Here is a 27,346-nt window from a genome sequence, read left to right on the forward strand (position 1 = left end):
CAGTTCTCCATTCAAACAATGCTTACAAAAATACATATATTAGGGGAGAGTGTATTTAAGAATGAAGGTATTAGTGAAAGTAGCATACAAAGATGCATTATGTTAGGGGAAACTGCTTGCAAAAAATGTATGCATTAGCCAGAGCTGCATATAAAAATGATGAATATTAAAATGATGACTCTACATGAGGATCTTAAAACTGGAAAAACAAGACACTGGGAGAACCAAAATTGGCAGTTCCTTCCATCCCTACTTCTGAGTAAACATGTGCAGGAAACATGGTGATAATTTAATAGTGAATGGCTCATATGTGTTGAAAAATAAAATACGTGGATTTTTCTTCTTATAATTTATGAAAAGCAGCTACTACTTATTCTAAGCCACTCACTTAAGAGAAACACTACCACTCCTTTAGGGAACTACCTTAACATAAGTTTTGCAATATGTGATCTTAAATTTAATAAAGTGCAATCTGATCCTCATTTGTATTTCCTTAGATGTAATAAAATGAGGGTTTCCAGAATTGAAAGCTATGAAAACAAAACTATTTAGAGGCAGTCACAACCTACGGCCACAACACATTACTAACTTGAATCACAGCTAGGCCATTCCTTTTCTCAAATAAGATGGAAGCTAGTTTTGTGGGGATGCATCAAAATGCAGTATTTCATAAGGAACAACAGGATGGATGGAGAATAGATATGAATTGTGGTTACACCACTTCCCGAACCAGTGGTGAGAGTGTGTACACAGCTGAAGTGCAAAATCCAGCTAAACATAGGCACTTTAAAGTCCAATTTGATTTCAGCAGAATAAGCATGTGCTTAGATCAGTTACAACGTTTTTATCACTAACAAAAACCTTTTCGTTTTGTTACAATGCAACCAACTCACAACCACACCCATTACTATCTGCACAGCCATGTCAACTGCATTCCTCATTAGCATCATTTTCTTTTTAATTATCTTTTTAAATTATCTTTTTTGCAATATGCACAATATAAGACAAAGCAGGAAATAGTATGTGAGCACAATTATAAAATTGCAAGTGCCATTAGCCTATATTATTTAAAACATTCTGCTTAACTCAGGATAGTAAGTGAACACTTATTCAGCAGTGAAAGTTTTCCATACCTCACAATATGTGATTCTAAAAGAACAATTAAATTTAAAATGTTTTGCTATGTTGTAGTTTCCAGGTATGGAATTCCTTTCCCTGAGAGTTAATCTATAGGTCCAAAGCCTATCTACATTATCTAACACTAAGGGATATACAAAATTAGCTGTGTATCAATTAAATGTTCAAAAGGGCAAAATGAATAGCCACTTATATTTTGGCAGACTGCTGACTTTGGGAGGTGAGGAGTCAATCCTGTGATGACATTATACTCACTGTTTTTTGTTTGTTAAATGGCTAGAGATAATCTATGCTTTGCATGAAAGTGAGCTCTAGAAGCCAAACAAAAGAACCTTTGGGATGATTGCAACAAACCACTTGGTGGTGAAGCTTATAAAAAACCTCTGTACCGTACACTTCATGGAAAAGATCCACAGCACAGAACATGCTTCTGAGGGATTTGAAAATGTTTGGGTGTCCCACCACAATGCTTCCAGACAGGTTTCAGAACTCACCTTTGTTGCTATTTGGTAGCTGGCTGGTTTGGCATGTCTTGAATCTGCCCAGAATGTTCCAGCAATACCTTCAACAAAGTGATGTTACTACCCAAAGTAGTAGGGTTCAGCTACTTCCATTTGGAGAGCCACTGCCTTTCTTGAAATAAAGCTCAAAGGTCTGAAGGTCACCAAGGTAGAAAAATAATATTCTTGGGGGTGATGCATTTTGTGAACATCCAATAGCCAAGGCAAAAATATGGATCTAGTCTCTCTGAGTAAAATACTTTCCTGAATCATTCTGCTTTCAGGAATCCAGGTTAGCAACTTCCATATAATTTTTACAATAGTAAACAGGACTACAGTAAGGACTGAGTTAACTCTTTAATAACTACCCAGGTTGAAGCCACATCCAAGTTCCAATGCAAACGATTAGCTGGAGCAGCACACAGCCTTGATAAAACAAATATTTAACATTTGTATAGCCCTTTCAAGTGTTCAAAGCATGTCACATGCATTACCAGAGGTAATCCTTACAACAACTGTGTAAGGCAGGAGAGGGGAACTGGATCTGGCTTGCAGGCAAGCTCCTTTTATCCCTTACACCAGGCCAAATTTGACAGGTGGGCTCGGCCGCCCTGCATGCTGCTTGGAGACATTGCTGATCACTTGGTCATTGGCACTTCAAAGCACTGAGCAGGGCTTTTTGCAAGGAGCAAGAGTCTTGCGAAGGGCCTTGCTTGGCTCTTGGTTTGTGGGAAATGAACTTGCAGGATAAATTGGGATCTGTGGCAGACCAAATGAGGCCCATGGGTCAGAGGTTCCCCACCCCTGCTGTAAGTTAAGTCTGTATTATTATCCTCTCTGTTGCAGATGGGGAAATGAGACCAAGAGAGAAGTCATGGCAGGTTCAACTGAGGACTGCCTGAAGTACCAATAGCCGCTATGTTAGTGTTTTGATGTACCTAGTGTAGGACTCTCACACTAGAGTCCTCCCAGAGGCCCACACTGTTTCTAGAAGTTTTCTCACAACCTTTTTGTTTAAGTAGGGTTTCAGGGTTATTCCAGATGGGGGACCTTATATCTCGAACAGGTCTTGAAGATCCATTTATTCCTGTGTGTGGCAAGTTAACTGCTGAACATGCTCTCTTTTTCAGTCATAATATTCATTCCCATTTTTTCCTTTGCTATCCACATCAGTGGGTGGAGCTGGACAGAAAGCATCAGGACTGTGCTTTTCTGTCCTCACCTCGATCACTCCTCCCAAGTTCTCCATTAAATTTGCCAGTTCTGCACACATTTTGTACCTGTGCACACACACTTCCAGGAAGTATGCAAGAGCAAAGGTTACCAGCTTTATCCAGCCAGTTAACCTGTTGCAAAATGGAGGCTTGTGTTTTTTGAGGGGGAGCATGTGGGCAATATTCATCTTCACTTAGTTTTGTAAGAGGTTTCGTGCAAGACGTTCATCATTAACACCACCACCAACTTGTTTTAAAAGCCTGGTGTAGGTACTGTGATTTTTATCTCCCTGGAAATGTCCCACATATATCATGTGGAGATTTTGAAAGAACAGGGTCCCCCCCCCTTTTTTTTTTGCTGGGCATGTGGCAATATGTGGAAATAAGATTCTTTCCTTTAATACTGGGAGCTGCTGGAAACAGAAGGGCCAGACTGAGCATATGAAAGTCAAGGCGAGCCCATGGAAACATATCCACACACCACAACCTCCCCCACCCCCAGCACTAATGACCTTCCACACTAGCAGCCACTGCAAGTGTTCAGTGTGCTGCTTTTACTTCCCGGAGTATTTCACAATATGGAAAAGCTGGATTCAACACAAAAAAAATAAAAAGGCAGTGTTGGTAATGCAGAAAGAAAATAAGACATCGGCGGGGAAACACCTATTCCACAATAAGCTTCCGTCCAGAAGTGTCTGCAAACATTGTTTTATCCTGCGTTGTACTTTTAATCAGATACACAATAGTACGGAGAAAGCAGCCCATGCAGCACAAGCCCCTTTCCAATGAACCGGACAGCAGCTGCAGCTAACTTGGGAACCCCACTCCTCAGGGGGTGCCTGCCTTGGCAATGGGCAATGCCTGTCTTTATCGCGATTGGGGCCATTCCGACGACTACAGCTTCCAGGCCCTCCAGCTTGCACTCGGCCACTGGCGCGCCTTTTTAACTTCTCCAGCCTCCTTGCTGGACGTGGAGTCGCCGCTCTGCTCACCCGTAGCCTGCAGCCCAGGCCCGGGCGCACGAGCAAGCCTCTCCCGGCGGAATCCCGGGCGAGCCGGAAGCTTCCGCGAGCAGCCGTGCGTCACGGAATGCGCACGCAACGCACGGCTCTACCGTGGATCGAAGAAACCTAGCCTCCCCCCTACCCGCTAGCCGGGGCAGCCCCGCTCTCTTCCCGAAGCCGCCCTCCGCCCCGCCCTCTTTGTCACTCAGCACCTCTTTCCCCGCCCACCCACTGCTCCGCTTGCCAATGAAGGCCCGCTTTTCCCCCTCCCGTAGGACGTTGCCGAGATATTTTTTTTTGGGAAACGTGCGTGGAAATATTTGCATATTTATCAGGCCGAGGTTCTCTCTGCACCAATGCGGGCGGGCGGCAGCGTCCTCCTCATTAGCATACACACCTCGTCGTTCTGCATAGCGCAGCAGCAAGCAGCGGCAGGCGCCGGCGCCGGGGTTGGCGAGGAGCGCACGCAGTAGCCGTCCGCATTGTGTGCAACCCTAGAAGGCGAAAGAAGGCAGGCAGGCTGCTGGCCAGGCGAAGCGAAGCGCAGCGCAGCGGGCGAGCGCTGGAATGGCTGCAAGGTCCACTTCCTAGCGGGGAGGCTGCGCTACACGCGGCGGCGTCGGCGGCGTCAGGAGGGGAGCTCGGCGAGGCTGCCATGGCAGAGCCCAGCGGGGCGCGTCCTTACCTGCTCGCTTGAGAAATGATTGACGACGAGCTGCCGCCTCTCCATGGAGCGGGAAGGAAGGGGAGCCGCTGAAGCGTCGGGGGGATTTTGCTGAGGGGAGGAGGAAGGGGAAAGGAAAGAGGACTCGGCTGCTGCTGACGCGGAGCGCTGAGGTGGGCAGCCAGGCAGCCAGCCGGCCGCGATAGCAAGGACTCCGCTCAGGCGAAGAAGGGCCCGCGGAGAAGGAAGCGAGCGAGCGAGCGACTGACTGGACTTGGCCCTTTCGTCCTCGACGGGGAGACCCCATCTCGGCGGCTCCCCGGGTTGCCCGCGGGCAGGTCTTGGCGCCGAGGGCGGCTCTCGCGATGCGCTGCCTGCCGCTGCTCGGCTTCTTCGCCTGGGGCTTCGCGAGCTTGCCTGGGCCCAGCCGAGGAGCTTCCCCTCCTCCCTGCCCGCTTTCCTGCAGCTGCGATGGGGACGGCGGGGTGGACTGCTCCGGGAAAGGGCTCGCCGCCGTGCCCGAGAGGCTCAGCGCCTTCACCCACACCTTGTAAGTCGGGCGGGGAAGGCGACGGGGGGGGGAGTTGGTGGTTGCGCTTGCCTTCACCTTGCCAAACAGGTTGTGTGCGCTTTCGCAGCCTGGCCTGAGAGAGGGGGGGGGGGGCGGAGGCGGGAAGGAGCCTCTTTCTTTCCTTTCTTCTTTGCCCCAGGCCTGACTGCGAAGCTTTACCTGCGTGGAGATGGGCCCCGCTGCGGCGAATCGAGAGCTGCTGCGCGTACCCTTCGCCTACCTGGGAAGCGAGTCCCATTGAATTCAACGGGACTTGCTTTCGCGGAACGCGCGTGGGGTCGTGCAGATTATATACGGGTTTCTTCCTTTTTTCTTTTTCTTTTTTTACACGGCCCTTTTCCTGTGGGTGCTCCTTCAAAGTAAATTAAGTGGGGCATCCTCGCAAGTAAGTGTACTTAGGATGCCAGTGCTTAAATTGTAATCCGGATTCCGGTGTCCACTTAACTTGGTGTCAGGCAGCCTCCCCGAACACCTCGAGACTTAAAATCGGGGTGTCGTTTTCAGGATGGCTAAAGGGCTATTAAAAAAAAAGTCGAACTTTTCCTACCACATCCGTGGGTATTCAGGTGGGAACGTTTCTGAGCGCTAGAGGGAAACGGTTGGTAGTTCACTAATTTTGCATTCATGAACATAGGCTACAAGGATGTCGAAACACACACCTACCTAACTCAAATGTGTGTGTATGTGTGGTGTCAATCCTAGGCATCCTCTCTTATTGAACTTCCAAGTAAACATAGATATGACTGGGCTGTAAATTCCAAGCCCTGTTTTACAAACCAGCAGGGAAGTTTTAATTGAATTGAGCCTAGCTACTGATTTGTCACGTTTCCCCCCTTTATTTTATTATATTTTTTGAGGCTGTGTACACAATACTCATTTAAAGCGCAGGTGGGTCATTATTTCTCTCAATTCAAATGGAATCTGTCACTTGGGGGGGGGGGAATGCATCAAAACACAGTATTTCATAAAGAACCATAAGACTGATACTGGATAGATATGGATCATGGAGAACTTGTCGGGTGGGAACACACTGTGGATGCAGAATGAGTGGAAGTGTAACCACAGCCTTAGCCTGATTCTCCAATTCTCATCCTTTTAGTTTTTCTAGCAGAACATAGGAAGTAGCCTTGTACAGACTCTGACCATTGGTCCATTGAGTTTAGTATTCTCTACACTGACAGGCAGCAGCTCTCTGGGCTTTCAGACAGTTCTCTCAGCCTTACCTGGAGACACCAGGGATTTGACCTGGGGCCTTCATGCAAAGCAGATGCTCTACCACTGTGCTGTGGCTCTTGTGGAAAAGAGGGATGGCCCTTGCAGCAGTCCTTGTTGATCTTCTTGTTAAGATCTATGTCCTGAATAAAAAAAAGGGGGGGGGGGGACAATAGCTCCTAGCTGCTAACTTTCTCACCCACATATCTCTTGGAGAAAGGAAATACCAAGAGATTTATGGAGAGGTAAAAGTAGAGCTTAAGCACCTGTTAGTGTCTGTGTCGCATGAACAAAAGCAGTCTGCTAAATTTACAGGTATGCTCCCAAGCAGACCTGGTTTGGTTAAGGCAGAGCCAACATACAAATATTTTGGTGCTGCAATATTCAGGCATGTTGACTAATGACACCTCCCTTTCTGTATAAATCAGTTGGTCCTGACATGCTACTGGGGCTTGGATTTGAAAACAGATGCAGTAAAACTGAGATTCCAGTACAAATAATCCCAGCCTTTCTGTCTAACAATGCCATTATAAGAAAAACTAAACACCTCAGAAAACAATGCTAGGTGTGTACTGCATCTAGGATTTCAAGGGTGTGGTGTTCTAAGGTGTCTGTGTGTGTGTGTGTGTGTGGTTAATCACACCTGGTGCTGTGTATGCAGACTTGTCTTAAAAGCTCTAAGGAATTTCCTAAAATTTTTACGCTTTTGGTCCTAAAGCTTGCTTGAGCATTCAAGTATCCAGTGCTTTAAAGGAAATTATAAGATAATCAGGGAGCACTGAAGCAAAGTCCTGTTTGGTTTCAAAAATAGTTGGAGGCTATATGCTGAATTTGTCAGCTGAGAAGATTTGAGGCAGACAAGAAGAATCAATAATTAATTTTGAAATGGATTATGTAGCAGAGTTGTATTGTTTAAAGGCCAAGAGAAGGTGGTGGGGATTAACATTAAAAATAGCTGTGTATATGAAACCAAAGAGGATTAGGTAGGAGTGCATAAAATAAGGATTATAAATATGAGAACAGGTTTGGAGTAAGATGAGGTAGCTAGCGCAGGGCTGTGTCATTTTTTTAAAAAATCAGGAGTACTGTGTACTTTAAACATGGAGAGAGGGTACAGGTACTTGTGCAGATACTCTCCTTTTTCATTATAATTATTACGGTTTTTCACTTAGTCACTGACTGCTATTTCCACAAAATAGAACAGATTAGGATAGGAAATCTAGGCAGGGATGCTTCAAGCATAAACGCTTTTTCAACTGGATATTGGTGAAATATTAAAGGATAAGTATATGCTTGCTTAGTTTGGCTTGTGCTTTTGAGATGTTATGAGAGAGCTTGGATCTGCAATCCTATATACTAAGACAAAACGCATTCTGTGAGTGCCAGGTGATTTGGGTTATGCAGACCCAACAGTGCTACCCATAGGGGAACCCCCAGGTTTGCAAAAATGTACACAAAAAGTTGGGGGAGGGAAAAACCCTAAAAGGGTGTTGGGATGGCAGAGCAGCTCAGTGGGGACTGAGCATTCTCAGTTACTATGGAATATTTTTTGAATATTGAATAAAAACAGAAAACTTGGACAGGAGGACAAAGTCCCGAGAATGGACATGTCTGGGTGGGTGGCATGCTGCAGAGGAGCACTCCACACTGTTGCATTTTGTTGTAGGTGCTGCTTGTACAGTTTGACACTGAAGTACTTGCAGCATGCAAGGGTCTCACAATCTGATGGTTTCAGAGTGATAGTATCTTGAAATGTCTGGCTTAGAAAGTTGCAGTGCTAAGCAGGGCTTCCCACAAATCTCATAATAGGGCATGTTGGGTGTGCCTCACCTTTCCATGAGGGGTTAGCAGTGGAAAGCTATAATGAACGCTTTCTTTGAGCTGCAGTCAGGTCTCGTATTACTGAAATTTCACTGCTTTCCCCCCCAAAGAATATTGTGGTATACATTTAGATGCTGTCCACACCAAGCAGGCAGCATAAATGTCGCTGCCCCATGGGAATTTTAAAATACTAATTTTCTTAGCAGTATATCCTTATCAGTTTCTGGATTAATTTCTTTTCTAGCCCACTGCCACAGATTATTACTATTACAGTGGTACCTTGGGTTACATACGCTTCAGGTTACAGACGCTTCAAGTTACAGACTCCGCTAACCCAGAAATAGTACCTCGGGTTAAGAACTTTGCTTCAGGATGAGAACAAAAATCATGCTCCGGTGGTACGGCGACAGTGCAAGGCCCCATTAGCTAAAGTGGTACTTCAGGTTAAGAACAGTTTCAGGTTAAGAACAGACCCCCAGAACGAATTAAGTACTTAACCCGAGGTACCACCGTATAACCCTTTTGCAGTGTTAGAACTTTGACATTCACTTTTAGAAGTTTCACTAGGCCAGGTGTGATGCAACAGAATATATCCAAACCATGATTTGGAGATTCATGAGTGTGTCACAAGTTTGTGTTGTTTACTCTCCTACTTTCTTTTGTGAACTCCAGTTCCTCCTTGACATCCTCCTATTTAATCCCCTTTCCCCCACCAGCATAATGTATGCCAAACTAACTATAGGTAGTACAAACTATAGCTATGGAAAACCAAGAAGTGGAGAAGGCGATCCTTAGGAGAGAGTGTAAGATCCTGCAGAACATGCCAGAGCCTTTAAAATATGGGTTTGAGGGGAAGGTTGCATTGTGTTTATGACATCTGAACTGGGCCAAACATTTGTGTTGTGTTCAGAATGTATGCTGAACTTCGAACAAACATGGACACACATTGTTTTCTTTTTCTCTCTAGTCGTAGGAATAACTTAAATGGCTGCAAGGGGAAATGATGGAAAGTGAATTGCATGTTAAGGTTATTCTGAGCAAGTTGAGGGATTGAAAACCATTACATATTTAAATTAGCCTTGGAAATAAGGTCACAAAATTGCTACCAGCAACAATTTTACCAGCTCATCTGCCCACACACATACGTTAATCATTTGTAGCATATCAGTGACCTAGAATAACAACTCTGATACTGCAATTGCTTATCTCCCAATTTACAAATGGCTCCCTGCCTTGAGGTGTTCCTTACTGGCCACAAGCAACCAGGCAAATGGCTGTTTATAAACTGAATTATCTTAATATCTTATTGTAAATGAAGTTATTTTGTGATAATATAAATTAATATTTGAAAATCAGTATAAAGAAGGGAAGCATAATAGTTAAGATAGGTACAAATCTTACAGGCTAGCTGGCGCTGGTGTGGTAGGAAAGAGAACAGTTTAATGGGACATGAAGATGCATGACTGGCAGTTATAGCAGTTACTAAAAATACTATATGTACCGAAGAATCTCTTGGATTGCTTGGTTGCAGGAAACCTGGTTTCATTACCCAGAGTTTGTTGAGATTATGACATTGCATTGTTGCAAGATAGGTGATGTCCAGCACATTGACTATGCTAACACAGTCAATTGTGTCTTTTGCCACAATTTCGCTGTACTAATGAGCATGCTTGTTTTCTCTTGCTCTTGAGGGTAGGACTCGAGGCAAAGGCTTCAAGTTACAAGAAAGGAGATTCCAGCTAAACAATCAAAAAAACTTTCTGACATTCAGAGCTGTTTGGCAGTCGAACAGACTCCCATGAGATGTGGTGGACTCTCCTTCTTTGGAGGTTTTTAAGCAGAGGTTGGATAGCCATCTGTCATGGGTGCTGTAGCTGAGATTTCTGCATTGCAAGGGGTTGGACTAGATGAGCCTTGGGTCCCTTCCAACTCTTAGATTCTATTATTCTATTATCATAACTCAGCTGAATTGATCACTATGATCATAACTATCACCTAAGGCAAGGAAAGCTTTTCTTACTGTCTTTGTTTATTTTCTCCATGCTTTGCCTTGACCATGTTTTCCTTTTTATTCAGGTGAAAGGCCAGAGAAATGGCTTACAATATCACAGTTCTCTGATGCTCAGTTGATATAAAAAGGAGATTGCCAACAATCTGATGTGCTTCACTGCAGGCACTTAGTGTTTATTGGTGTGTATTCACCATGCCATTGCTTGAAGTCCACCTAAAGAGAGTCAAATACATGGGAGACACCATAGCGAGAGAGCATCACCCAACAAGAGTTTTAGAGCCTTAATGGAATTGATCCAATTCAGGATGATTGACTGACCTAGCATCTAGATACATTAGTTACCCTTTGAATAATAATAAAACAACAACAGGCGTGAGTAGCCTCATCTGGAAGCAAAGAATAAAATAATCCAGTTCTAGTAGACATTTTTCCTTGATAAGCATTATAGTAGGCTGCAGTTCTTTAACATTGTTCTTGCTTTCTTTAGTTTTTAGGATTCCTGTCAAACAAGATGTCCTGTGTGGTACTTCTAGTGCAGCTGTAAAGGGCCTGGCCATGTTTATTTACATTGGTTTATATTTTCTCTCTCCTCATCCTATGTATAGTAAAACCACAATTGCTGTGTTCCATTTGGTTTGCTTCTTTCATACCAGTTGTCTTCATTTAGCTTCCCTCACTCTAGCCTCCATAATTTTCTTTCCGAAAATTGTACAAGAGGTTTATCTTTCAGAACATGGAAATCCAGAGTGCTGTGCTCAGTTAAAATAGGTTAAATGGCAATTAGAAATGTTGGCTACTGCTTAATACAAAATAAGTGAACTCTTCATGCTTGGTTTCTAATAATAGAAGAGACACTAACTTTGGGCAAAAGTTCACCTGAAATTAAGTAGGCTTCCATTTAAACATTATCTGAAATAGAGTAGAAAAATTCTTCCTCCAATGAGACCTGTTTGTACAAGTTTTGTGTGTATTTGTTCTAGAGGGAATCTTAGTGGAGTATCTTCTTTGTGGAATGTCTTTCATCAAGCATTTTTGTAGATGCCCACTTAAATGAAAAGGAGTGTACAAAAGAGAATGACATCTGTTTCATGATGTTGCACAAGAACAGAATTAAAAAGCCTTCTAGGTACAGTGCAATATTTTTTCAATAAGGGAAGACTGGAGACTAAAACTGCCTCGCTCTAGTCTTGGTTTGTGAAAAGGGTGGCATTACAGCCTTTATTTTCAGTAGTTAAGCTTTAGAAAAGACTCATTAGCTGCACTTTTTAATAAGACCATAAATGTTTATATTGATTCTGAGGTTTGTTTATGTTTGAAAGGTGTTTTTCCGTAACATGCAAGGCACTCTATCTTTAATAAATATTCAGTGTATTTCCAACATAGAACCATAAAGTTGGAGGGGTCTTGAGGATCCTGTAGTCCAACCCCCTGCAATGCAAGAATATGCAGCTGTCCCATATGGAGATTGAACCTGTGACCATGGTGTTATCAGCAGCATGCTTTAACCAGCTGCTTTAGTTCATGTGGGTCTCAGATCTTTTTTAACAAAACGGTAAGGATTTTCAAGTGATTTGCAGTTGAAGAAAACCTGTGGGTATGGTTTGACGATTGCAGATCAGTGAGCAAATTACAGTGGTACCTCGGGTTAAGTACTTAATTCGTTACGGAGGTCCATTCTTAACCTGAAACTGTTCTTAAGCTGAAGCACCACTTTAGCTAATGGGACCTCCTGCTGCTGCCACACCGCCGGAGCACAATTTCTGTTCTCATCCTGAAGCAAAGTTCTTAACCCGAGGTACAATTTCTGGGTTAGCAGAGTCTGTAACCTGAAGCGTATGTAACCTGAAGCGTATGTAATCCGAGGTACCACTGTAAATGAACAAACAGAACCCTTAATTTAGAATGGATTTGACACTTAGTTTTGCTTTCTTTCGGAGCTCATTTTTGCAGGAAAGTTTTCTTTCTGTTTGCTATGTGGAGGGTGTACTGAGACTGGTTTCCAATGTGGAGTGGTCGTGCATGAAAGTAAATCATTACATCTAGCATTCATCAGTCTTCTAGGAAGTACCTGTTGTAAAATAATCAGGTTTAGCATATCTAACTTGGGGCTTCATGACTGTTTTGTATAATAGAATAGGGATCCTTTCAGAAGAATAAAAGTGTGTGCTGACAAAGTTAGGAGAGGGCATTGGTCTGTACTTCAGAGATGGTGGTTGATGGCTTTAGTTTTCAGGGGGAAAGCCCATGAAAGATGTTTGACAAGTTCACTAGTCCAATGACAGTCTGCCAGTGTTTTGTGCTCCTTGCCCAACTTGGTCACCGCTGTGGCATTTGCTGCAAGAAAACTCTTGTTGCAGATATTCAACAACATTCTTGTTAGTTTCTCTGTAGCTAAATAGAACTCTGTAAAACCATGCCGCTTCTACATTGTTACAGGGTATTAGATAAATGTTTTCCTAAGAGAGTTGTGCCATTTCTGATCAGATATATTCATGGCAGCCTTCCCCAACTTGTTGCCCTTCAGATGTTGTGGGACTCTGTTAACTGCATCCTGCATGGCTAACGTCAAGAGTCCAAAACATTTGGAGGATACTTGGTTAGGGTGAATGGATTTGTGGTATAAGTAAGTCTTGCTATAGTGTAGGGAGGGGTAGCGTGTGGGCCTCCAGATTTTGTTGGACTACAACTCACATCATCCTTGACCATTTACCATGCTGGCTGGGGCTGGTGGGATTTAGTCCAACATCAACAACATCTGGAGAGTCAGTTTAGTCACCCCACTTCTGTTATAGTGAGGAACTGTCTTGGTCTTTTTAGGGTGGCTTTACTACCTTTTTGTTTTTGTTTTGGAAAGACTTTAATATCTGAAGTGGCAGAATGATAGATATATTCTGCTTCTTTGCCTCCCACTATGCCCAAGGCTGAGCCAAACAAGTGAGGATTAATTATTCCTTAGTCTGTTCATCCAGGCAATATAAACTGCACTTCAGTCACCTTACTTTTGCTGGGTTGCCTGTGAATTCCTATTCAAAAGTAAGAAAATTACCGGTATGTCTAGTCTGGATATGAGGGTGTCTTCGTTTCACTGCAGGAAAAATAGCCTTGTGTGTAGTGGTAAACGTGTGGTTGCGACCTCAAGAAAATGTGCTTGGATGGCAAAGAATGGGAAAACATATCCCCAGTATATCTTTTAAATGGCAAAAGTTCCTGAAATGTTGGGTATTGGTGTAAGAAGTGGAGGGGTGAGGTGAGGTCCAAGTGGTTTCTAGTCAGTATATGCTTAGGTGGAATGGAGATTCTTACATGTTTAAATGCTTACATGTACATAAAGAAGAGGTAGTTTATTCTGTGATAAGCCATTTTAGCATACAAGCAGCATACAAATTAATAAATAACATTGCAAAAATTACAATCCATACAGAGTAACTGTACTCCAGTTTATGTAACTTGAGGACCTAGCTTTAATAGGGTTGCCATATTTCAAAAAGTTGTTGAGCTTTTTTTTTTCCTATTTCAGCTATTTCCAATGACTGAATCCCAGGCCACAGGATTCACGAATGTGCCTAGTTCTGTTATATTATATAGTTATATACATTTCAGTTCCTTTCATTCATGCATGCAGATGAAACTGGTTACTGATCAAGGAAGTGTTTCTGATGGGTTGCCTTGGCATTTTGCATTTGAACATAGTTTGGTTTGTCATGTTGTTGGAGGTAGTAATTCTTGAATTGCACACTAGTTTGCATTAATTCAGTGACATGTACAGTGTGACTTGACAAAAGTTAATGTGAAAGTAGTTGGCAAAAGTCCGTGAAGTCCAGGCTGATTAAAAGTAGGTGCTATCTTGTGAACTATGCAATCACTAGGGATGTTTCATTAAGCAGCTATGTGAATTTAGTAATGAATAAAGGCCAGAGGTTAATGACCCATGACATGGCTTGTTTACTAATGTTGTTCTCGTTATGAAAATGTGTGAAACTGCCTGTTAGGAGAGCCTGATGCAGCTCTTGTTGGGTCATTGACCACACTTCTGAATCATCCTTATGTGGCTTAAGTTACAGTTCATTAAGTATATTAACATCTGACTGGAATAATTAAAACATGCTGAGATGGCCTGTGGTGTACATGGTAAATCAGCTGATGTGAGGTTTCATATGTGCTTGGATCCTACAACAAATATTAATTTATGTGGAAGTTACATATAACTCAACACTTTTGAACATCAGGCCTTCTGTGATGGTATGTACAATTTGGTTATAGTATTTAGACAGTTATGCGATCTCATCTGACAATTGGCTCACATTCAGTTCTCGCTGTGTTGATGCATGCACACTTAGACAGATCCTTTTGACGATAAGCTTTCCCTCTACTTTTAGTTGCCTTTGAAATAATGATATTTAAAAAACCTGAGGAAAATAATAGGAAAGATGCATGGTATTCCAGAATTCAAAACCACTTCTTATTTAGAACAACAACAAAACCCCATATTTTAAAAAGAACATAGCTTTAAATTGTTATGGTGTCATGGTAACATTGCAATATATAGTACAGACTACAGATGCATATCTGTGAGGCACATAACTTTGCTTTGACATATGTTTAAGGAAACAAAAAGAAAGGATCTGTTTTTGAACAGGTGATAGTGTCAGCATATTTCTCCCATTGATCTGAGCAAGGCATCTATGAAAGATGAACTTGTGTTTTTATTTTAATTTTTAAAAAAGTTGATCCCTTTTTGGAAATCTCCATTTGGTGTCTGTGTTTGTCTGCTGTGGATTATAGATCAATACCAGTTTGTTTTTAGTTGTGTCACAGTTGGCATGTCTTTGGTTATTCTGCATTCTGGTACTTAAGCAAACTCAAGTTATTCATGAACATTAATGGGCTACCGCGGAGCAATATTGTTTAATACATTTCAGCAGCTGAAATTCTAGCTGAACTGTTAAACATGACACTTAAAATGTTGTGGGCATTTTTTGATTTATAGACATGGTTGCATTTGGAAGCGAAAACCCTTTAAGCTTGTTAAGCACATCAGAGTATTTTTTATGTTGAGTCTGTGTAGATTTGTGCAAGGAATTATATATGCCACTTTAAAAATTGATTTTTGAGGTTGCGGTCTTGACATTAATAGCAAATTGATTTCACTGAACTCAGTGAAATTATGCACACTGGTTGCATGGTAACCCAAATATCCTTGTATGTATAATTATAAATCTGGAAATTAACTATTTTGAAATGTGCTAAAATAAGTATTTGGCTGAACTTCTCTGATTTCACAGAGGGACAGGGCAAGCAGAAAGGCCATTGGCTGAGCTGCTCCATTGTGGCTTGTATAAAAGATCTTCCATATCTTTCTTCAGTCTTAATACATCAACATGGCATCTTTTAAATTATGATTCAGTATTGGGCATGAATGGTTTTTGGAAGGAATGATCATACTTGGACAAAGACTCCCAAGATGGATATGCACCCAGGAACGAGGGGAATGAATTAAAAAAGAGTCTTGAGAATGGGCAAAGGACTGGAGAAGTGGATGGATAGAGTGGTGATATATACATTATTTAGGAGCTCCGTAAGAGGATAAGAGTTGGCATTGGGGTGAGATAACTAGCCAAAACGATGGCCATAGGCCTCTACTCTTGCTGTAGCATATTATTATTTGAATGATGCAATTTCTACAACTGTTTTGAGGAGCTCAGTATTTAATGCTCTGTACGTTTTATCAGTAATGCTGATCTGCAGTTTGGATTTAAAGACAATGGATGAGCTGAAGTTTTTCATTTACTTCTGAAATGGTTTGTTTTAAAGGACTACAGTTGACTTAGGGGTTGGTTTTTTTTGTTGCATTCTGTGTCTAGAGAAATATTTCATAGTGTGAAAACTTGTGGACTTGTGTCTCCATTGGGGCTACAGAAAGGAAGCCAACCAATATTGTTATTGGGGAATTAATTTATATTGCCTTTCCATTAACACACACAAAGGGGCTAAGTAGGTATTGCACAAAAGAAAGTGGAAAGTGCAATACCTCCTCCTTGCTAACGTGCTTCCTTCTTGCTAATGCAACAAAATGGCATTGCTACCATAAACCCTTAACAAAATATTTGAGCTGTCAAGATCCTTGTTGTTTCTTGTATAGGTTTTGTTTTGTTGTTTAACAAACTCATGAAGCAGGCCGAAACACGAGCATCATAGAACCAGAATTTTAACAGGTATAAATGGTATTTAATTATGTTTAGGATATATGTATACTTATTAAAGTTTGGTATAGGATATGGTATAGGATCTGAAACGTATTCATGTACCTTGCTGATATAGATTTAAAGGTAAAGGTAAAGGTAAAGGTACACCTGCCCATACGGGCCAGTCTTGACAGACTCTAGGGTTGTGTGCTCATCTCACTCTATAGGCTGGGAGCCAGCGCTGTCCGCAGACACTTCCGGGTCACGTGGCCAGCGTGACGAAGCTGCTCTGGCGAGCCAGAGCCGCACACGGAAACGCCGTTTACCTTCCCGCTAGTAAGCGGTCCCTATCTATCTACTTGCACCCGAGGGTGCTTTCGAACTGCTAGGTTGGCAGGCACTGGGACCGAGCAACGGGAGCGCACCCCGCCGTGGGGATTCGAACCGCTGACCATGCGATCGGCAAGTCCTAGGCACTGAGGTTTTACCCACAGCGCCACCCGCGTCCCGATATAGATTTAAGTGCATATAAACCTGGAACTCTGCAGGCCAGATGTTTGGTACCAGAGTGAGATTTCTGTAGTTCACATCCTGCATTAATTGCAGAAAATGGGCCCACATGTTGAAAGACACCACCTCCCTGTGCCCCCCAGGATGTCTACATGTTAAGGTGTGGATGCTTTGAGCTGGGGAAGCCTGCAACAGCCCTGTATGGGAGCTGGAACCATGCACAATTGGGATCCCAACTTCTGTGGAAGCTTCTGTGTATATGCTTCCCTGGCTTAGGCATCCACACTCAATGGATGCATGCAAAAAGGTGACCGAGAGTCATGCAATCATGGAGGTGGACCATGTGCATGGGTTCCCTTCACATGATTTAATGAATAAGGTGAACCTATGGGAAAGAAAGATGTATAATGAGCCAGTGTGGTGCATTGGCTCCTATGTTAGGTTTCTTTGTGAGATACCAGATTCAAATCTCCCTTCATTCAGCTGTGAAACTCATTGTATGGTGAATGGAAAGTCTTCCAGTTTATCCATGTGTGTGAGGGACTAAGACAACTTACTAAGCTCCTTGGTAGAAGAGTATATGACAACGTAATAAATACAACTTTTGTTCAAGACAGAACAGCTCTTAACTTTGCCTTTTGCATTTTGAAATATAAGCATGAGCATGTGTGTGCGCGCGCACACACACACACACACACACACACACACAAATAAAATGATATTGAATAAAAATAAATACAGCAAATACAGCAGGCGATAGAAACCTGCAATGTATTCGCATTTGGTTCCTTTTAGAAAATGCTGTGAAAAGATTGCATGATCATATAGTTAATATGTTCTCCATTATAACCAGAACGTACTCAGTGGGAGTTGGAATGGCACAGTACAGTTCTGGGCATTTGAGACTTGTGTTCTTTGAATTAATTTCAAATTCCTATGACCTCTATGGAGAATCTTGCCTGTTGAGATCATAATCTCATGCTTGGGTATTATGACGTGAAGTGAGGACACTATTCTAACTGAAGAATGCAGCAGCTGGCAACTTGGATGTGTTTCCTATCTCCTTTTATTTGGTCTCCACTCCTGTTGGTGTTAACAAGTTTGATTTATTTTTTTATTAAGCTTGTGCTAATGTTGACTAAACTGTTAATATTTTACAGAACTAGCATTATGAGAGAGTTATGTCTGTACTAATCTGCTGATGTAACAGTGTTGAACATTGGTTCTAGATTCAGGTAGGTAGCCGTGTTGGTCTGACGCAGTCAAAATAATAATAATAAATGTCCAGTAGCACCTTAGAGACCAACTAAGTTTGTTCTGGGTATAAGCTTTCGTGTGCATGCACACTTCTTCAGATACACTGAAACAGAAGTCACCAGACCCTTATATATATAGTGGGAGGGTGCAGTGGAGTTTTTCTCAGAAGGGTAGTAGGAGACTCAATTGACTCAATGGGTGTGGTAAACCTGTGACTGTTAACGACTGCAATTAGTCCTACAGGAAAAAGCAAGGGATAGTATGCAGATGACCAAACACAGGTTTAGCATGTGTAGTGAGACAAGTATCCAGTATCTCTATTAAAACCAGGTCTCTCCATACTTTTCAGTTTAGTAATAAGTTGTAATTCAGCACTGTTCAGTATTACCCTGCTCCTGCCAACCTCGCAGTTCGAAAGCACGTCAAAGTGCAAGTAGATAAATTGTTTTACTTTTTATAGTGCATAGACCTGTTTTTTGAGCAGAAACCAGAAGATAAACTTGGGCCATCTCAAGATTCTTTTTGAATGGTATCTGGACACAGAACTAATGCATGAACATTGCTCAATATACCTTTTAAAATTCTAGCTTTGCATCTGTCCACTTTTTGTTTGAAATCTTTCCTTTGACTTTAATGACAAATTAAGTTCCATCAACTAAAGACAATGAATATTAATAACTGAAAGAATAAAATGGGTGAAGGGGTTAAATTATTAACTATAATGTTACTAGCAGAAGACCTTCTTATAGACCTAATATTTTACAAGTTCAACTATAAAATATGAATTACTGCCCCTGAAATTAATCCGGTGGTGGAGGAGGATCTAAACTAGCAGTGACGGAGTAGGAATTGTCATCTCTGTGTTTGACAGTGGTGGAGAAGGCAAGGGAGTGAACCGAAAATTAAACAGCCAGCCTCACAGTGCCTTTGGACAGACCTATGGAGGAGCTGCTCTGGATAAAATGTCAACCTGTCTCAAAAAGGATGTGTTAGAGCTGTGAAAGGCAGATTAAAATGGTGAAGGTGCTGTTGCTCCTTCCTTATAAACAAAACAAAAAGCTAAAGGATCTAGGCCCTTTTTGTTTAGGGGGAAAAAAGACGGGTCCAGAGGTTTATAAAATTAGTGTGGAGTGAGCTGCCTCTCCCAGTGAGTTGTAACTTGAGGTCACTCAGTGAAACTGATTGGCAGTAGACTGAGGGCCATCGAAGCACTTCACACAAGAGCTAACTCAGGTATTAAATTAGATGCTGCAATATAAGATTGCTGCTCACATTAGGTGATTTTAAAGAATTTTAGGACAAATTCATGGAGGATAGCTCTTATAGCTGGGAGAGTAAATAGAGAGAGCCTCCCTATTAAGAGGCAGTGAACTTCAGATTTTCAGTTAGCAGCACTGGGGAGTAGAAAATAGTGGAAGATGGTTGGTGGCACTCATGTCCAGCTTGTGGAGAGGCTTATTGTTGGGGCACTGTTGGAAATAAGCTGCTGGACCCTTAAATTCTTAATCAGATGAATAAATATATGTTAATGTGAGTGTGAGAATTCTCTTCTGATCAGATTCCATGTCCTTTATTGGAGATGAGTGCTTATGAGAAGGAATTGAAGTACTTAGAAAAAAATCAGGAAATCTGATGGAGTTCGTTCAGATGTGGTGGCAGTAAGGAAATAGGCAAATATTCATGCACTCTCACTGTAAAAACCTAGAATGGTATTTGTGGTAATTTGAACATTTCTTAGGGATACATCATTTCAGTGTTTCTGTTATCTGCATGTTTGGGTTATTTTTCTCTTGTGAGTCATGATAATGGTCCTCTTCTTGTTTTAATGTTCCACATGCATTTATTTGTGATACTGTATTCAGTGTTGCCCTTGTAGCCACTGAACATGCAGTTTACCTGGCACTGAAACAACAAAATGTATAAGCATAGGTTAGGAATTGGAAGGACAGGGAACCTAATTCCACGAGCCTGAAAGTGCATTAACTTGGTTTGTGTTCAACTACTCACTCCCCCATTGTCATGGCAAACCAATATTGAAACAGCGGAGTTTCAAGAGCCAGTTTGTGATATGTCATCGGAATTCAAAGAAAACAAAAATGTTGAGATGGCAGAAGTTCCCCTTTAAAGCAGCACTTGGAATCCCAGCAATAGGTTTAAAACAAATTTTGAAGCCTGACCCTCCTCTTAGTAAAAGGCTGTCTATTCATGCACTAAAATCTAAACTCCAGACATATTACTGTTAGCAATCTTTTAAGACCTGGCATTTTGCACTTTTCAGCTAGAGTTTGTCATATTTTATGTTATAAAAATTCCTTAGTGTCTGCACCACTAATGTGTATGTTTGTGTGCCAAATAAGGTTTCTCCTCAGGAGACCATAACAAGATTCTCCCCCCCCCCTCTCTCTCTCTCTCTCGTGTGTGTGTGTGTGTGTGTGTGTGTATATATATATATATATATATATATATATATATATATATATATATATAAACTTGCAGTGCTTTCAGCTTTGAGGTGAGCAGGCATTCTGTTTATTTTCCGTTTCCTGTGACTGTGTGCCATTTTTCTTCTCAGCACTGCACTTAATATAAGATGCAGTGTACTTGGAATAGCTCTACACTCACTCTGATGATGATTTTCAAGAGCTAAAATGTAACAGTATTCCAGTTGCAAATATGTACACAAAAATAGTGTGTGCCAGTTTCAGAAATGTAGGCTTCTTTCCCCCTTTTAAATACAAGAAAACAGGCATGTAATGCCTCATTGAAAGATGCCAGTGGGGGGTGCTTTGTGTGGGTCTTAATTAAGGGCTTTGAAAGTTCCAACAAAAGGAAAAAGAAAATGCTGCAGGTTATTGTTATTCCACCCCATTGGCTCGGCTAGCTGACTACCCATTGGTGCATTTTGTCCATTTTGAAACCGAATGGCACTTTTGTTCATGGTTAACAGAGGTGAAAGAAGCCAATTATTGGCAGTCTTTTCCACAGGGAAGCTGCAGACTGATTTAACCAAAGGCAAGTATGCACTTTTCCACAAACCAGGCTGCTTGTCTTTCTTTGGCACTGGATGAAATGGGAGCTTTCCCTTAACTTACATGCAGCTATAGCTGGCTAAAACCATTTCAGTATTTCAGGTACCACTTTTTGTTCAAATAGAAACTGCTTGTTTTCCACTTGCTGCAGGTGCTTAGATAAACGCAGTTGGTTTTACCATAGGAGTCACACGATACATTCCACTCAATCTTTGCCCCTCCTGGCTCGTAACAGCTAGTCACAAGAGACTAACTGACTTTTATCAACAGGAATGTCAGTGCCATTTTGGGGGTCATGGTTTGGGGAAGTGATCATGTGGTCTCTGTTGAAGATGCTACCTTTAGACCCAGTTGAGTTTAATGCTAATGGGGGACTTTGTGGATCAGCTAGTTGCTGAAATGCCGTGTTGGCTGGGATCTCATATATTTCCCTACCCACTATAGTAGATTTGTAGCCTCGGGGTCCTCTTGGCCCCACAGCATTGATGCTATATCTTTGGTGGCAACTGCAGCCTGGAGTGTCTTCTGTCTGCTCTGTTGCTTCACCAGCAGTACCGACTAGTGGAAGTTATCCATGGTATTGTCATTTATGCCATGATAACCTCCAGATTGAATTACTGGAATGCATTGTATATGTACTGCCTTGAAAATGGTCCAGAAGCTTCAAAGGGCACAGAATGTCATCACACCATTCTAGGTAGTGTCCTAGGAAGAAAGGAAGGTCAACTGAAGCCAAATTGGGTAGCATTACTTAACAGTTTGAATCCCTCAAAGAATAAAGTCCCATCTTCATTGATATAAGATCCTATGCCTCCAGTTTAGGAGCAACTTAAAGCAACCATAATTAATCTCCAGCTTTAAGAAATACTAGGCAGTTTTTGTATTTATTCTTGTTTTTCACCTACTTGTGCTTTTTGCCTAAGACTGAAGACAGATCCTGGGCATCAGCTGGTCTTTATATTCCCATAGATGGTTGCAACCATGGCATGTTCCTGCTTCCTAACCTGAAACTTGCATAGCACATGACAGAGCCTCATTTGAATGCTCTGCCTCCCTCCACATTCTGTCTTCAGATTTTGATGAGATGCATACAGCATGGTTTCACCACTCACTAGGTCCCCTCACCCCATCTTGCATTGGAGCGCCAGTGTGTTTATCTGGGGGGGGGGCAATAGGTGGAAGGGACCAAAGCCTAACAGAACAGTCCTAACCTCAGATGGGCAGCAGTGGGGTATGGTTGAATGGCACAGCCTCCAAAGCCTTGCTGCTCAAACCAGGTGGGCAAAACTCTGCTCCATGCTACACCAGCCTGCCACTGCCATAGCAATTGGACCTGATCCAGCAGATCCAATAACAGCATCCATACCCCTGCTTCTCTCATGGATCCAGGTATCTCCTTAGTTTATTAGGCATCTACTGAATGGGCATTTCTGAGTGCAACTTTTCAAGATGAGATATGGCTGCAGCTGCTTCAAACATGACTGTGGATTATTGGTTTGTGTTTAAGAGCAGCATTCAATGTTGGCCATATACTTCATTTTAGCTTGCTGTACTTTATCTCTCTGTGTTTTGGTTTGGTTTGCAATGTATTGGTTGTTTTTTGTACTTTTAACTGTCTTTGGCTGATTTTATTGCACTTGATCTTGAGACAATTAGGCAGAAGGTGATTAATGTGTTGTTGTTGTTTGTTAGTAATGCACCTCAAAATAATCAGTGTAAAATTGTTAATTTGAGGTACATTGAGATTATATTCTAGTCTTTTGAGGCCTATCAAGTGCTTCAATGGGATCTATTTACTTCTTGGCATGTGGTTGCATGTTTTCAAGCTTGCACCCAACTATGTAATTATTTTTCAATTGTTGCTGCAAGAACAACATTTTGTCCTTGTTAGAAACTGTTTAGTAAGTTTAAAAAAATACTTTGGTATAAAATGTGCAGTAATACTTGAAACTATTTTTATGTAGAATTAGACAGTTTTGAACATGCTATTCTTGTTGGCTTAGTTACAGCTAAGGCTATATTTATAGTCCAATTTTGCTTTGGTTTTATTGCACTTTTTAAATATTAGCTTTCGAAATGTTAGGCTTACTTCAACTTTTAAGGCTCATATTGCTTTCTAAATATTGGGTGTGGCCAACAAGAGATCCAAAATAAACTGGATGAAAACTGAAGGAAATCTGAAATACTTAGTGTTTCTAAACTAGCCATTTGAAACTGGAGTGTAGCTGTTGAAAACCCCCTGTGGAGGAGTTACTTAACAGAGTGAAGATGGTGACTTTATTTTGTGTGTGTGTGTGTGTGTGTGTGTGTGTGTGTGTTCGAAAATGCTGTGACTTTAGGTTGCATTCCTAGTCAAACTTACTGATGAGTAAACTCCATCAAATTTAGTCAGCTTGCTTCTGAGTAGACATGCATAAGGAATATACTGTTAGGCCTGTAAATATATAGTTTTTCTTTAGGGAATGAACACATTCTCAGTGGCTTCAGAGTTTCTATCTGTGAAGAAGGTTGTTTACTTATGACGGGGTGGAGAACCTATAGCTCTCCAACTCTAGTCAGCCCTGAGCCATCCTGACTTATGGCTGGGGATAATGAGAATTGTAGTTCAGCAACAGCTAGAGGCTCCTAGGTTAGCAACACATAACTCAGAGAATTGTGTTCATCTTCATAACTGAGTGCTATTTCATTGTCCCACCTCCAGTATGGGTTACAAGTCCCTATAGGATTCTATTGATACAATACCAGTTCTAGGGTACAAAAGATGAGTTGCTTTTGCCTTTCTTCACTTTTTGTACTTGACAACTCTGTAAAGGACTCAGTCTTTGTTCCAACTATACATTTGCATTTCTCTGTATGTTTTGGGAACCCAGTACTCTTGTCCTTTCATGATGTAAATCTTAGGGTTGTATATGGGCTCTAGTGGAGCTCCAAAAAAGCATTCCAGGGTGTGGAGATAGTATGCCCATGCCTGTTAACAGCCCATCTAAAGCACACACATATTCATCAATAGATACCATAGTTACTGTTTATTTAGGACTTATTCAGACAATAGATGGCTTCCTGTCATAGGGTGATACAATGCAATACACTGAACATGCTTACACTTCTTGTGTGTTGCTGGCTTACCATAGTTTATGCTAATGTGTGCTGCCCAATTGTTCTTGCTTCATTTTCCTCTGGCATAAACAAACCATGACACCACAGTTAAGCTTGGCTGCTTGTGACATCTGAATTCAGGATCCTGGCTTTTTGCTTCATAAGAAGCAGGTCTCATTAGCCAGCTGTAAACCATAGTTTTGTTATTGGTATATGAAACAAGGCTTTTGAGGGATCAGTAAACCAGGTTTCTAGGCTCAGATGTTCTAGGAAGCACTGCTTTGCGCAGAAATATAATACCACGACAGTCCCACACTTACTGTATTGCGCATTTCTTAGGTTCAAACTTTGGTGTTTTGAAGGAATGCTAGTTTTAAAATGTAAAACTGCCTAGTAGTATATATTTTTCTACTAGTACTAAGCAAGTGGAACCTGCAACTAAAAGGGGCACTGTGGGCTGCTCCTGTTCAGTGTTTTATGCATATTATTTTATTTTTTAAAATTTTGGATACTGTATTTCCATTAATTAATTCCTTGAACATCTTTCATTTCTGTCCCTTGGGATGGTTGAAAATAGTTCTTCAATATGAACCAAGAAGTGACCTGTCCTGGCAATTTGATGTTTCTCTCTACCCTCTTTATAGCTGTGTGTGTCTTCTTCCACCCCACTTTTTGTTCCCTTCTTTCCATTCCACCTATGACATGGTTTTCTGCCATTCCCATGCATGTTCTCTGTCCACTGAGGATACTCAGAACTTATTGAGCTAGTGGGTAGGTGGGTATTTTATCCTGTTTAGGATTCTTTCCTAAATATTTTTTTTTGTACTTCTGCAAACCTTCTTGTGCATGGCTGGTTTTCATTCAGGCTTACATAACTGTGAGCACTGAATAGTCATTGGCCCATGGCCTGTTTTTTCCTCTCCCCCCCTTTTGTTTCACTTGAAGGTCATGGCCCAAGTCTTCTGTAGGACTGTGTGTGTATATTCAAGAACTGGGTCCCAAGTTTCAAACTTAGCATGGGAAGAAAAGCTGCATATGCCACTGAATTTTCTCAGTCACATTGGCATCAGCCCCAAACCTCGAATGTATAATGCCCATGTTGTTTCCCTTCCCTAATGATCTGGCTTAATTTCAAGGTTTTTCCATGCATAATCAATGGAAAGAGAGATTTTCCACTTTGTTTTGGCACCTTTTTCTCTCTCTCTCTCCAAATGATCTCAAGTCTTCATACAAATGTTACAGATAACCTAGTACACCTGTTTGCTTGACACTCCAAACTTGGCTTGCAGAGTGTTCTGTTTTTCAGCACTTGTCCTAAGGAGCTGATATCCTAGCCAATATTTTAGTCCTGTTGGCAAGTAGGCATTAGTGTAAAAGAAACATGTGCATGAATACACACTGTTTAATTATTAATACAGTTGCAATTGGGACATAAAAACCCCTCTTCAAGTGTGCTGCTTGTTCCCATCTGTAGAACTCATGGTTCTCAGTGCGCATTTAAATCTAACGGTGAAATTGGCAAGAATTCTAACAATATACTTTCCCAACAAGAGTGAGTTGCAAGACAGTTGTTATTCCAGAGATTTCTTTAAACATATTGGTGTTTAATATGTCTGTTTCAAAAAAGGGGAAAATGCTAGTCAGTTATATGAGCTAAGCTGATGGTTCATGGGCTGCTCATGGTGTAAAATGTAGGCAGACAACCAGAAAACTACTGTGTAAATATATTACTATCATTATTATTACTATTATTGTTATATGTTTATTTATACCCGCCTTTTTCCCTGATGGGATGGCTTATAAAAATAAGAACTGCTAAAAACATAGAAAAAGCAGTCATTAAGAACAATTAAACTTTGTTAGAAGTAAAACTGTATATATTTATAAAATATATTAGAACCATAAAAATCCTTACAGCACAAACAGCCCAGCACCATTTATATATATAAAAAAGCTCGTGTTCAACCAAACTACAGTGGTACCTTGGGTTAAGTAATTCATTCCGGAAGTCTGTTCTTAACCTGAAACTGTTCTTAACCTGAAGCACCACTTTAGCTAATGGGGCCTCCTGCTGCTGCTGCTGCGCCACCAGAGCATGATTTCTGTTCTCACCCTGAAGCAAAGTTCTTAACCTGAGGTACTATTTCTGGGTTAGCGGAGTCTGTAACCTGAAGCGTATGCAACCTGAAGTGTATGTAACCCGAGGTACCACTGTATTAATATAATATTCACATTGTTAACTTCTTCAGCATAAATGGGGGGGGGGGAATCCCTGTGAAATACCGAACACATTTCAACCCTTATGTCATCATGCTCAATGCCTAGTAGTAAGAAATCACAAATCCTCAAAAGTGCAATAAGTTCCTTTGAAGCATCCCAAATCTTCATACATACTAGAGGTTCCTGGGGATTTTGATGTGCATTCAGTCATAGTGTCCAGATTACTTCTCCCTTTGCATAGAACAAACTTTGAAGCCGCAGAGGCTGTTTCTTAGATGGTGTTAGATGAATTATGGTGCAGACGGGAGTGCCTCTTTTAGTTTTCCTGCAGTGCTCTCCTGTTGCAGCAGTTGGGATGATTGCAGAATACAGATTATGGCATTTTGCACAAACCAAAATGTCTCCGTGGGTTTGTGGGATGCAGATTTTGAATGTTATGACTGAAATACATTGTAATCCAGTGGGAGTTGTTGAGGTGGGGCATGGTAAATATCCAGATTAAATAAGATGATTTAATTAGGAATCAAATTTTGTGACATATGCAAATTTCTTCCTTTGGTTTCACCCCCCTCTTTGCAATTACAGCTACATGCTATGTGGTAACCTTAGGGTCAAATGAGATGTGATATTACACGAGACAGATGGATGCCAACAAGGCACAGAAAAGCAGGGCCCAAATTGGTCAAGCTTTTAACACTATGCCCCCTGCTTGCAAACTTGGTTTGAGGCCCATGGGCCTGATAACTACTTAACAAAAATAATCATGAAAATACTAATTCCATTAATGGCACCACATCTTGTTAGGCTTTTGCATCTCCTACTGGGAGAAAAGAGAAGTTGTTTCAGGAGTTGTGAGAAAAAGGTTCAGAAAACCCCTTTGCTACCTTCCCCTTCTGATGTTTCACCACACATTCCTCT

At 41.5% G+C, this 27,346-nt stretch overlaps 1 protein-coding gene and 1 long non-coding RNA gene across 2 annotated transcripts in view; one reads left to right on the forward strand and one right to left on the reverse strand.

The window, feature by feature from the left end:
- Positions 1-1,981: 1,981 nt before the first annotated feature.
- LOC310756571 lies at positions 1,982-27,345 on the reverse strand. The gene is made up of 2 exons (XR_014544931.1): positions 26,393-27,345; positions 1,982-8,358 (listed from the first exon to the last, which is right to left on the reverse strand). It is a non-coding gene; the product is annotated as an uncharacterized lncRNA (long non-coding RNA).
- LGR4 (leucine rich repeat containing G protein-coupled receptor 4) overlaps positions 4,067-27,346 on the forward strand; it is an 86,116-nt gene continuing 62,836 nt past the window's right edge. Inside the window, exon 1 of the mRNA XM_083598233.1 lies at positions 4,067-5,069. Within this exon, the coding sequence (XP_083454359.1) occupies positions 4,885-5,069 (185 nt within the window). The 5' untranslated portion in view covers positions 4,067-4,884. The remainder of the gene's footprint in view (positions 5,070-27,346) is intronic.

Source organism: Podarcis filfolensis (genome assembly GCF_964270895.1).
Source record: "Podarcis filfolensis genome assembly, chromosome: 1".
Classification (NCBI taxonomy): Eukaryota; Metazoa; Chordata; class Lepidosauria; order Squamata; family Lacertidae; genus Podarcis; species Podarcis filfolensis.